Source organism: Entelurus aequoreus, linkage group LG19, assembly GCF_033978785.1.
Source record: "Entelurus aequoreus isolate RoL-2023_Sb linkage group LG19, RoL_Eaeq_v1.1, whole genome shotgun sequence".
NCBI classification, from domain to species: domain Eukaryota; kingdom Metazoa; phylum Chordata; class Actinopteri; order Syngnathiformes; family Syngnathidae; genus Entelurus; species Entelurus aequoreus.
Window position 1 is genome coordinate 27,555,134 of NC_084749.1, and position 13,294 is coordinate 27,568,427.

Here is a 13,294-nt window from a genome sequence, read left to right on the forward strand (position 1 = left end):
TGGACTAAGGCTAATGTAACTGCAATTTAACGTCACTTAAAAGAACTTTGCGGCATGAGCCACTGGGAGCATGAATGTCAGCATTGCAAAGACAAGAGACTACAATGGAAGCCAAACCAACAAAACCTGAAGAGAAGTTGGTGCCAAAAAGAGGGGAGAGGAACTATTATTGTTTGGATTAAAAAAGTCAGAGATCAACCAAACAATCAGCAAAACATGCAGCCAACAATTTGTTACTAGCAACTTGAACACGTCTATTCTTTTCTATTACTTGAAGACATCTCATGAAGAGCAGTACACGGTGTTAAAATGTGACAAAGTAATAACGTTACCTCAAAACCATGCAGGGTTGAAAATAAAAACACACCAAATGAACCTGTATTCCATTTGCACAACAGCATGTGAAATTCATTGTCAATCAGTGTTGCTGCCTAAATGGTCAGTTTGATTTCACAGAAGTGTGATTGACTTGGAGTTTCATTTTGTTGTTTAAGTGTTCCCTCTATTTTTTTTGAGCAGTTTATTTTTGACCACATCACACAGCACTACCTCTGCACTCGGCTTTGTGCTGCCAGTTAAATGTACATTTGGGGCACATTTAAAGGGGAACTGCACTTTTTTTTTAGAATTTTGCCTATTGTTCATGAAAGACATGATGAAGCTTGTATTTTTTTTTGTGCATTCTAACTTGTAAAAAGAAAAGTCTGCTTACAGCGGAGCCAATGGGAGGTCCTCTATTCCGCCCATAAAACCCAATAACGCATCCAAAAAGCGATAACAATATTCCATTTATCTTTCCTGACTTGAATGTTAACCAATTATTAGTGATATTGTTATTATAAGCGCCAGTGTTTCCCACACATTCATTTATTTGTGGCGGCCCGCCATGAAAGAATTACGTCCGCCACAAATTAAAAAAAAAAAAAAATGTAATTTTATTTTATTTTATTTTATTTTTTATTTTTTTGTCCTGTCCAGCTTCTCAGGCAAATCATATAGTTGATGTAGATGCCCATATAGGCTGTTGAGATTTACTTTACAAAAGAGAAGTGTAGGATACTTCTCTTGTTGCCTTATTTGTATTTGACCACTACTGTTTTCTGTTTATTTGTTACTGACTGTGGCAGGACACCTTTGCCTCTGTTTCACTTTATGTTGCTGGTAAATAATATGGTTGTAGTAGTAGGCTAAAGTTAAATTATTTAGTATGCACTAATTAAAGGGGCAGAGCTTTAAGAGACATTTTAGCTTTTATATTTTATAAGATATATTTTTTGTAAGAACCACAATTAATAAATATATTTCAGTGAATAACTTATTGTTCAAATCTGTATATAAATATGTACATAAAGTGTTGTACTTATATTGTAAAATGGATGGCTGGATGGATGGACGTTTAAAACAAAACTGTTATTATTAATTAGTAAGTATACATTTTTTGAGCCTTTTTAGAGAAAATCATATCATTGTAGTAAATTATGCAAATTGCTCGATGATGTCATGATGACCACGCCCATAGCCACGCCCCCACCGCCACAGGTATCTTGGCAGTTTATGGGAAACACTGAGCGCTATCGCAGACCAACTATTTATAGCGGCGCCGCGATCACGAGCTTGTGTGCCAATGTTGGCATGGACTGATCAGCTGCTTGCTCGTTGTCTTGCTCGTCAAACGTTATTGTAGATCATAAATCATGCCTCTCACCTGGATAGTAGAAGAACAAGGATGTATTCCGACATGTTGGTACACTGTTACAGCCAATTTGGAACTTACAATGGCGAGAACTACATGAAAAGACGCTTGGTTCCACCTCCCTTTTAATTAACTAATTAATTTGAAGTAATTTTTCATGTAAAAGGGAATATATGAACATTAGGGGTGTTGGAAAAAATCTATTCGAATTCGAATCGCGATTCTCACGTTGTGCGATTCAGAATCGATTCTCATTTTTAAAAAATCGTTGTTTTTTTATGTATTCATTTATTTTTAATTGATTTTTTTTTAAATTAATCAATCCAACAAAACAATACACAGCAATACCATAACAATGCAATCCAATTCCAAAACCAAACCCGACCCAGCAACCCTCAGAACTGCAATAAACAGAGCAATTGAGAAAAGACACAAACACGACACAGAACAAACCAAAAGTAGTGAAACAAAAATGAATATTATATCAATATTAGTTACAATTTCAACATAGGAGTGATTAAAAATCCCTCATTGACATTATTATTAGACATTTATAAAAAAAAAAAAAAAAAAACAATAGTGTACAGTGGCTTACACTTGCATCGCATCTCATAAGCTTGACAACACACTGTGTCCAATATTTTCACAGATAAAATAAGTCATATTTTTGGTTCATTTAATAGTTAAAACAAATTTACTTTATTGCAATCAGTTGATAAAACATTGTCCTTTACAAGTATAAAAGCTTTTTACAAAAATCTACTACTCTGCTTGCATGTCAGCAGACTGGGGTAGATGCTGCTGAAATCCTATGTATTGAATGAAAAGAGAATCCTTTTGAATCGGGAAAATATCATTTTTGAATCAAGAATCGCGTTGAATCGAAAAAAAAAATCGATTTTGAATCGAATCGTGACCCCAAGAATCGATATTGAATCGAATCGTGGGACACCCTTAGATTCGCAGCCCTAATGCACATCCTACCAGTCGGCATCCTAATGACAGCAGACATTGTACAGTAAGTGATGTTCTATTATGTTTGTCATAAAGTCTGCAGTAAGAAGAAATCAGTGATGGAGTTGAAAAGGAAAGAGAATGTTGCGATGCGTTTTTTAAATGAATGCGCTGCGTATGCTTAAAATGAGCAAAATATGTAAATATTAAATATTATTATAAATGTGCTTGTTACTACATTACATATATACTAACACCATGTACCGTATTTTTCAGAGTATAAGTCGCTCCGGAGTATAAGTCGCACCTGCCGAAAATGCATAATAAAGAAGGAAAAAAACATATATAAGTCGCACTGGAGTATAAGTCGCATTTTTGGGGGAAATTTATTTGATAAAACCCAACACCAAGAATAGACATTTGAAAGGCAATTTAAAATAAATAAAGAATAGTGAACAACAGGCTGAATAAGTGTACGTTATATGACGCATAAATACCCAACTGAGAACGTGCCTGGTATGTTAACGTAACATATTATGGTAAGAGTCATTCAAATAACTATAACATATAGACATGCTATACGTTTACCAAACAATCTGTCACTCCTAATCGCTAAATCCCATGAAATCTTATATGTCTAGTCTCTTTCGTGAATGAGCTAAATAATATTATTTGATATTTTACAGGAATGTGTTAATAATTTCACACATAAGTCGCTCCTGAGTATAAGTCGCACCCCCGGCCAAACTACGAAAAAAACTGCGACATATAGTCCGAAAAATACGGTACATAAAACCCTAATAGAGGTGTTTGGATGTTTTTTAAGGGCTTTATTGGCAGAATAGAGCGGTTCCAATAGGCTTCATTGTAAGCTGACTTTTGATTGCCTTTATTTACTATTTAGAATGCATTAAAACAAAATATATATATATATATATATATATATATATATATATATATATATATATATATATATATATGTACAGGTATATCCGTCGCTATGTGTTTCATAATGATTGTGAAGGATAGGCAACTTCTAAAAAAAAATGCAGGTCCCCTTTAAGGTGAATAGAAGTTCATATAAACGTCTGCTATGTTTCTGGGATGGTTTTACGTAACTCCATTCAGTGTAAAAGTTGTGTTCCATCCAGGCCTGAACAAGCCAGGTGTAACTTATCATTTTAAAACAAATGGCGCCTCTCTTTTTTAATTTAAGCACATATAAAAAAGGCCAAAGAGGTATGTCATGTATGTGATAAAAAAAAGAGTGTTTCCACTGTTGCTTAACACAATATTTAAGACTGACACACAGCCATGTATTTGTAGTCACTGACACTTTCTTTTGATTCCTGGCCTGCAATAACATGCCACTAGTAGTAGCAACAATCTGCGGTCTATTCCTCGAGTTCTGTTGATTTTGAACATTTAGCACCTAATCCTAAAAATCTGCTCCCATATTGAAAGTCAAGCTGAAATTGTTTGGCACCAGAGGATGCCCTTCCCCTACTCTTATGGACGCCTGCTGTTGAAGGCATCAGTCAGCATTCTTTTTGTATAGATTCTTTAGATTCAATGTTATTCCTTCTCTGGCCAAATACCTGTCTCTCATCAGTGAAATTGGCAGTAGCAACACATGGCATGTTTTTTTTTGTATTTACACCTTTACATGCCTGTTTGCACAGTCAAACACATTTCTGTTATGTAATGCTTACCCTTTCAAAATATTTTCTCCCTTAGGGTTTGGACTAGGGCAACAGCTATCAATTAGCTGAGTAATCGAGTAATCCATAGATTAGTTTGCATTATTAATTGAGTGATCTAATAAAACACTTCACAGCATAAGTGCTACTGTTAACATCTTGTCTCGTTCTCATGAACCCAATAACATGTTTTGTCGGGTGCCAAGTCTTTCATACTTGACATACATTCTGGTGTACATTCTTCTCTGGGAAGTATTGTGAAAAAGCCATAATAAAACAAAAAGTAAATGCTTTTACTTATTGAATTTTCCCTTTCTCTTTGTCTTTAAGTTTGAATTGTGTGAAGAAACATAAGGAAAAATCAAAATGCACTGGTGTTAGAAACAAAACAGCTTTCGTGACTCTCTCTCATTTTGATGAAATGGCACTTCTCAGTGGTAAGTATGTTGTTATTCTTAAAATGATTTTTTTTAAAAAGTAATATTGTTCTGCTAATGTGTGTTTCAAAATGCTTCGGTATGTGTATTTAATGTTCAACTTTTATTTGTAGACTACCGATTTCTGGAGGATACAGGAAGGTTTGCTGATGGTGCCCACAGAGATCTCATTCGTGTTCCTCGTGCTTCTTGGAAAGTGAGTCCTCTTAGTTTAACTTAAAGGGGCCCTTTTATGCAAAACTCACTTTTCTTCCCTTTTGGTACCTGCTGTTGTGTATTTGAGTTTGAGTTTATTTTGAACATGCATACACTTACAATATGATACATCACAATTTCCAGTTTCTCTTTTTAACATGTTTGAAAAGGAGTAAGAAAAGCAATCCTACCCCCTTTTCCATTACATAGCAATTGCTAACACTTTTGTTCACTTTCTGTTCTCAATGTATTCACAATATACTCCATAAATAATATTAGAAAATAAATAAATAGGTAATTAGTGAAGTAAGTTGTATTTCATATGGTGAGTTAATTAAGATTATCAATAAGTTCAGAATGTTTATCATGGTTCTTCTTCTGTACTTTGTATACACTTTGAGTTTCAACAGTTTCTTAAATTGGATCATATTCATACACTGTTTGAGTTTTTTACTTAATCCATTCCATACTTTAATTCCACATACAGATATACTGAAGGTTTTAAGTGTTGTACGGGCATACAATAGTTTTATATTACATTTTTCTCTAAGGTTATATTTCTCCTCTTCCGTTGAGAAAAAATTGTGTACATTCTTGAGTAGCAGTTTATAGTTTGCTTTGTGTATAATTTTGGCTGTTTGCAAATTCACTATATCATGGATTTTCAGTATTTTTGATTCAATAAATAAAGGGTTTGTATGTTCTCGATATCCAACATTATGTATTATTCTAACTGATCTTTTTTGTAACATGGTTAGTTACTGAAGCGTATCTTTGTAGTTATTGTGCAGAAATATGGGGAATTACCTCAAATATGTTAACAAGAATATGAAGTGATTTTTGGTCCAATACATTTTTATCTTTATTTATTATTGATGTATTTCTTGCCACCTTATGTTCTATATTTTCATATGAGATTTCCAGTTAATTTTATCATCAGTCATTACACCTAGAAATTTGATTTCATATACTCTTTCAATTTATATTCTGTCTATTTGTATTTGTGTTTGACTTTCACTTCTGCTGTTACAGAATATCATTATTTTAGTTTTACTGAGGTTTAAAGGCCTACTGAAACCCACTACTACCAACCATGCTGTTCTGAAGGTTTTCATATCTGTAAATTGTCCGTTTTAGTTCTATATATAGATCATTTCTGTTAAGGGATTAATTATTATTATTTATTTCCATTTCATATATGTTGTTTGGGAAGGTGAAATGTATTTTCTTTAGAGTTGTTTAACCGTTGCCACGGTTACGGTTGCCATGGTTACGGTCACTTCCGTTTCCGCCGGCAGGTAAAAAAAGTGTTTAAAAGAGCCCCGGCATTGACAGGCAGCGGAGCGTCGGTAATACTACCCGGAAGATAGAGTTCACCACAGTTGCAGATCAGATAAGTAACTAGTAGTCTAAGCGTTGTATTTAAGTTTGTTATAAGTGACAGTTAAGTGCCAGTGCACTAGTTTAAGTTTAAGGACGTTTTGGGCGCTTCACGTTGCCAGTAGGAGGTGAAGCGCATGCTAACCGCTAGTTAGCTCACCGCAGCTCGCACCTGTGTTTGTTGGCTGCAACGTGACTTCACGAACGCCAGGTTTAGTCACATTCGGACTAAGTTTATTTAAGAGACACTTTCCCCTGGGACTATTTATTGTTTGGAGAGTGAACATTGTAGAGTTTAGTTGTGTGCTATCGCGGCTACCTTGCTGCGAGGGAAGTGGACAGCGCGAGGTACAAGTGTTAGTGGCTCGCGCTCACGGGCTAGTCGACAGAGAGGTGACCCAGGACGAGGCTGGTTCTCCTCTCGCTTCAGACTAGACTCGTGAGGGAGCTAAGAGGAAGCACGGCCGAGCCCCCCCCCCCTTCTCTACTCTACAACGGGAGGTGTCCCCCCTCTCCAACGCCCCCTTGGTATCCAGCAGTTGCAACTCACCGCCCCCACCCTACGTGCACCAACGATACAGCATGACCACAACAGACTATCTTCTGGCCCAGCCAAGGGGCCCAGGTTGGACTGTGTGTGTGTGTTGTGTAATTGGTTTAGTGCGGGAGGTTTCATTGGGGAGGTAGCGTGTGAGTGGGGATGAGTGTATGAGTGTAATCAATGTGTTCATTATTGTCAGATTATTGTATGTTATATGGTATATAGTAAATTGGTTAACTATATAAGTGGTGTCCTCTCACTCTCTCCTAGACTATCTTTATTTGGTAAATAGTGAAAATTAGAGCATCCCCCTAAAGTAAATATACAGTCCTTTACAGGCTCCCGAACACACGCAGTCTGATAGTTTATATATCAATGATGAAATCTTAACATTGCAACACATGCCAATACGGCCGGGTTAACTTATAAAGTGCAAATTTTAAAATTCCCGCCACACTTCTGGTTGAAAAACTCCTTTGTGACGTCACAAAAGCAACGGAAGTGGTTGGACCCCATCGGACCCGATAGAAAAGCCTCTTGTTTTCTTCGACAAAATTCCACAGTATTCTGGACATCTGTGTTGGTGAATCTTTTGCAATTTGTTTAATGAACAATGGGGGCTGCAAAGAAGAACGTTGTAGGTGGGATCGATCTGTGTCTTAGCGGCTAAGTACAATACTTACAGCAACACAACAAGGACTACTTACCCTGATAGCAGACGCCTAGCCGATGCTTGCCGCCAAACCCACGGATGAAGTCCTTCGTCGCGCCGTTGATCGCTGGAATGCAGGTGAGCACGGCTGTTGATGGGAAGATGAGGGCTGGCTGGCGTAGGTGGAGCGCTAATGTTTTATCATAGTTCTGTGAGGTCCGGTTGCTAAGTTGCTAAATTAGCCTTAGCGTCGTTAGCAACAGCATTTTTAAGCCTTACCAGGCTGAGAATTTTTAACCGTGTAGTTACATGTACATGGTTTAATAGTATTGTTGGTCTTCTGTCTATCCTTCCAGTCAGGGGTTTATTTATTTTGTTTCTATCTTCATTTGAGAAAGATGCTATCACTTTAGCTCAGTAGCTAAGTGTGTCACCGATGTATTGTCTTGGAGATAAAAGTCACTTTAAATGTCCATTTCGCGTGCTCGACTCTCATTTTCAAGAGGATATAGTATCCGAGGTGGTTTAAAATACAAATCCGTGATCCACAATAGAAAAAGGAGAGAGTACATAGTTCTGTGAGGTCCGGTTGCTAAGTTGCTAAATTAGCCTTAGCGTCGGTCGTTAGCAACAGCATAGTTAAGCCTTACCAGGCTGAGAATTTTTAACCGTGTAGTTACATGTACATGGTTTAATATTATTGTTGGTCTTCTGTCTATCCTTCCAGTCAGGGGTTTATTTATTTTGTTTCTATCTTCATTTGAGAACGATGCTATCACGTTAGCTCAGTAGCTAAGTGTGTCACCGATGTATTGTCTTGGAGATAAAAGTCACTTTAAATGTCCATTTCGCGTGCTCGACTCTCATTTTCAAGAGGATATAGTATCCGAGGTGGTTTAAAATACAAATCCGTGATCCACAATAGAAAAAGGAGAGTGTGGAATCCAATGAGCCAGCTTGTACCTAAGTTACGGTCAGAGCGAAAAAAGATACGTCCATCACTGCCTCTCAAGTCCTTCGCTGTAACGTTCCTCATCTACGAATCTTTCATCCTCGCTCAAATTAATGGGGTAATCGTCACTCTCTCGGTCCGAATCTCTCTCGCTCCATTGTAAACAATGGGGAATTGTGAGGAATACTAGCTCCTGTGACGTCACGCTACTTCCGGTACAGGCAAGGCTTTTTTTTTATCAGCGAGCAAAAGTTGCGAACTTTATCGTCGATTTTCTCTACTGAATCCTTTCAGCAAAAATATGGCAATATCGCGAAATGATCACATAGACACATAGAATGGATCTGCTATTCCCGTTTAAATAAAAAAAAATCATTTCAGTAGGCCTTTAAGGTTAGACTGTTTTTGTCAAACCATCTCTTTAAGTTATTAATTTCTTCTGTTATTATTTTTATTATATTCTGTGTGTTCGCTCCTGAAAAAACGCTGTTGTATCGTACAGGAATAATACTAACTGTAAGTCTTTTGTAACTTTACCAATGTCATTTATATAAAGACTGAACAATTTCAGGTATTGCTTCCTGTTGATTAAGTAGCTTCTAATCCAGTGTAAGACCAACCCTCTGATGCCATACCGTTCTAATTTTTGTATTAGAATATTGTGATTAATTGTGTCAAATGCTTTAGTTAAATCCATAAACACTGCTGCTAAACACTGTTTACCATCTATTGCATTGGTAATTTCCTCTGTTATTTCGATTAAAGCCATCGATGTTGAAATATTAGCTCTGTATCCATATTGGTTCTCAGTGAGTATTCTATGTTTGTTTATGAAACTCTCCAATCTGTTTTTGAACCGTTTTTTCAATTATTTAAGATAATCGTGGAAATAAAGGTACAGGTCTATAATTTGTAAATTGGTGTTTGTCTCCAGTCTTATAAATCGGTACAACTTTAGCTATTTTCATTTTGTTTGAGAATTTGCCTGTTTGAAATGATAGGTTACTAAAATACTGTACATTAATGGTCCTGAGATCTCTTCAAAACCTTTTTTATCGTTTCCATATCAAGTCCATTACAATCGATTGAAGTCTTGGATTTGCATTTTTTCCTAATTTTAACTATTTCCTCTTGTGTCACTTTCGTGAGGAACATTTAGTTGGGATTTCTATCTATGATGTCATTGAAGTCCTCAGTTGAAACTGTGTCTGGAATCTTTTCCTCCAATTTTGGTCCAATATTTACAAAGTAATTATTTAAGCTTTTAACTACTTCCTTCATGTTGTCATTATTTATGTTACCGTCTGAAAAGTATTGGGGGTAATCATTCTTAGTGCCGTTTTTAATAATGCTTTTGAGGATGCCCCATGTTGCTCTCATATTGTTTCTGTTCCTGTCTAATAATTGACTGTAATATTCTTTTTTACACGCTTGTAGTATGGTAGTTAGCTTGTTTTTATACTTTTTGTATACATTTTCTGCTTTTGTAGTTCTTTGGGTTAAAATTTTTGTTATAATATATTCTTCATATTACAAGCATTTTTTATCCTTTTGTCTTCCATGGTTGATTGTTCTTTCTCTACCTCTACTGAATTGTTTCCACGGACAATGTTCGTCATAAATTACTATATGGTTCATCAACATTTATTTCATTGTACACATTGTCCCAATTTTGCTTTTCTAGCTCATTTTTGAAAGCAATCATACTCTTCTCTTGGCGTAGTCTTCGAAATGTCTTTCTGTCATCCATGTACCTCTTCTTGTAGTTTACATCATATATTGTGAAAATTGGCAGATGATCACTAATGTAGACCACTTACCACTGTTATCACTCTCATTGGTAAAAATATTATCAATAAGTGTGGCACAGTGTCCTGTAATTCTGCTTGGCTTTGTGATTTTAGGATATCAACTGATGCGTTACATTGTATCAATGATGACTTGCTGCACTTTTAACTTGTTTATTTCAACTATTTCGTACATTGCACCATTCAGAGATCAATTTGAGGTGTCAGACTGTGAACTTATATCACCCTGTGTCATCAGAAGTACTTTAAAACAGCTTCAAACTCTCACCGTGGCTTCTGGTTGATAAGCAACCACTTTGAATTGCAGTAGGGGTTCGTTGGCTTGAGGCTAACTGCTCTTCCAACTCACCTTATTTCACCGAATCAATTCCCACATCAATTTGCAAAACCTGTGACGTTTTTCGCATTGATGACGTCACCGGAAAATGCATATACGGTATACATTTACCCAAAGCGCTTTGCACGAGTCCGACACTGTAGTCAATAGGCGTCTTCTTTTTTACTATCCTCTTGTTGTGGGGCAGACTGGCTCAAACATGCACATGCATCCTACACTGTTGCCATTTGTAACTAATTTATAGTTCTAATATCTGTCTGTAGACTCTCTATGGAAGCGCTAAAACAGCAACAAAGATGGCAGGGATAAGACGCTGTGGAAGTGGAGGCACGTAAATAAGACCGCCCACAAAATGGCACATTTTGTCAGAAAACCACTTAAACTGTCTGTAAATAATAATTTATGCAAAATTTGGACCAAAGAACCACCATTACATGTTATGTAGACCACAAGGAAGTGTTGTAAATAAAGCTGGCAGCTGATTTTAAAGCAGAGCCATTTTCAATTATTTTTAATCCGTCAGTTAAAAACAAAGACATTCCATCAGATTGGAAATCTGCTTTTGTCCTCCCTTTATTAAAGGGAGGTGATCCAGCAGTTCTTTCTAATTATAGGCCAATATCAAATTTATGTGTCTTATAAAAAAATCTGGAATCCCTTGTTTGTGATCAGTTGAAAGAGTTCCTCTCTTCAAATACAATTATTTGTAAATATTAATCAGGCTTCAGGAAACAGCACAGCACCATCACTGCTATAATGAAGGTGGTAAATAACATCATTGTAGCGCTTAAAAAAAAAACAGTACTGTGCCTCAATTTTTATTGATCTCTCCAAAGCGTTTCACAAAGTAGACCATGCTATTTTAAAACGCAGGCTGTTTCTCATTGGACTGTCAGAACATACGGTCGCTTGGTTTTCAAAATATTTAGAAAACAGGACCCAGTGTATTAATATGAGGGCCTTTGTTCAGAATTTGTCAATGTTCATAAAGGGGTGCCTCAGGGATCTGTATTGGGGCACCTCTTATTTATCTTATACATCAATGATCTCTAACAACATTTCTCTGATGCTAATATGCATTATTATGCTGACGATACAATTATGTATTGCTCTGGATCATCTGTTGAACAGGCTGTTAATTCACTGCAGAAAGCTTTTGTCGCTGTGCAAAATTCACTTATTGATTTAAAACTGGTTCTCAATGCTGACAAGACAAAACTTATGCTTTTTTCCGAACATAGGAAGGTGCCTCAAACTCCCCCGGTAGTGTCCACTCTTGAAGGGAATGTCATAGAAGTGGTGCATGAATATAAATACATTAGTGTTTTATTTGATGACTCTCTCCCTTTTAAACCTTTTATTGATCAACTGGTGAAGGAACTAAAACTTAAATTAGTTTTTTTCTTCCGTAATTAGAGATTTTTTTTTTTTTGGTGTAAAAAAGCGCCTTGTGTCTGCCACATTTTTATCCGTGCTAGATTATGGTGATCTTTTTTATATGAATGCTACTCATTCCTGTCTTCAGATGGTGTACTGTGTTTACTAGGGGTGTGGGAAAAAATCGATTCGAATTCGAATCGCGATTCTCATGTTGTGCGATTCAGAATCGATTCTCATTTTGAAAAAATCGATTTTTTTTATTTATTATTTTTTAATATTTTAATTTAATTAATCAATCCAACAAAATAATACACAGCAATACCATAACAATGCAATCCAATTCCAAAACTAAACCCGAACAAGCAACACTCTGAACTGCAATAAACAGAGCAATTGAGAGGAGACACAAACACGACACAGAACAAACCAAAAGTAGTGAAAAAAAAATAATATTATCAACAACAGTATCAATATTAGTTACAATTTCAACATAGCAGTGATTAAAAATCCCTCATTGACATTATCATTAGACATTTATACAAAAAAATTAAAAATGAACAATAGTGTCACAGTGGCTTACACTTGCATCGCATCTCATAAGCTTGACAACACACTGTGTCCAATATTTTCACAAAGATAAAATAAGTCATATTTTTGGTTCATTTAATAGTTAAAACAAATTTACATTATTGCTATCAGTTGATAAAACATTGTCCTTTACAATGATAAAAGCTTTTTACAAATATCTACTACTCCGCTTGCATGTCAGCAGACTGAGGTAGATCCTGCTGAAATCCTATATATTGAATGAATAGAGAATCGTTTTGAATCGGGAAAAAAACGTTTTTGAATCGAGAATCGTGTTGAATTGAAAAAAAAAAATCGATTTTGAATCGAATCGTGACCCCAAGAATCGATATTGAATCGAATCGTGGGACACCCAAAGATTCACAGCCCTAGTGTTTACCATGCTTCTTTGAGGTTCATCACAAACTGTAGAGCCATGACACACCACTGTGACTTGTACTCTCGGGTGGGATGGCCTTCTCAGTCCTTTAGGAGACAGTATCATTGGTAAACTTTTATTTACCAGGCTCTTCTGGGACTATTGCCTGATTATATCTGTACATTGATTTCACAGAGAAGTACAAACTCTTATGCACTGAGATTCAACGATCAACTGTTGCTTTCTGTCCCTTTTGCTCGCACTGAGCTGGGGAAAAAAAGCTTTTGTCTATGCATCTTGTGCTTGGAACATGTTACAA

The 13,294-nt window shown here is 36.2% G+C and overlaps 1 protein-coding gene across 2 annotated transcripts in view; it reads left to right on the forward strand.

Annotated features, from left to right (window-relative positions):
- znhit6 (zinc finger HIT-type containing 6) overlaps window positions 1-13,294 on the forward strand; it is a 57,914-nt gene that overhangs the window by 7,106 nt on the left and 37,514 nt on the right. For both annotated transcript variants that reach the window (XM_062028202.1, XM_062028203.1), the window contains exons 3-4: window positions 4,678-4,784; window positions 4,898-4,980. In XM_062028202.1, coding sequence (XP_061884186.1) covers window positions 4,678-4,784; window positions 4,898-4,980 — 190 coding nt within the window. The remainder of the gene's footprint in view (window positions 1-4,677; window positions 4,785-4,897; window positions 4,981-13,294) is intronic.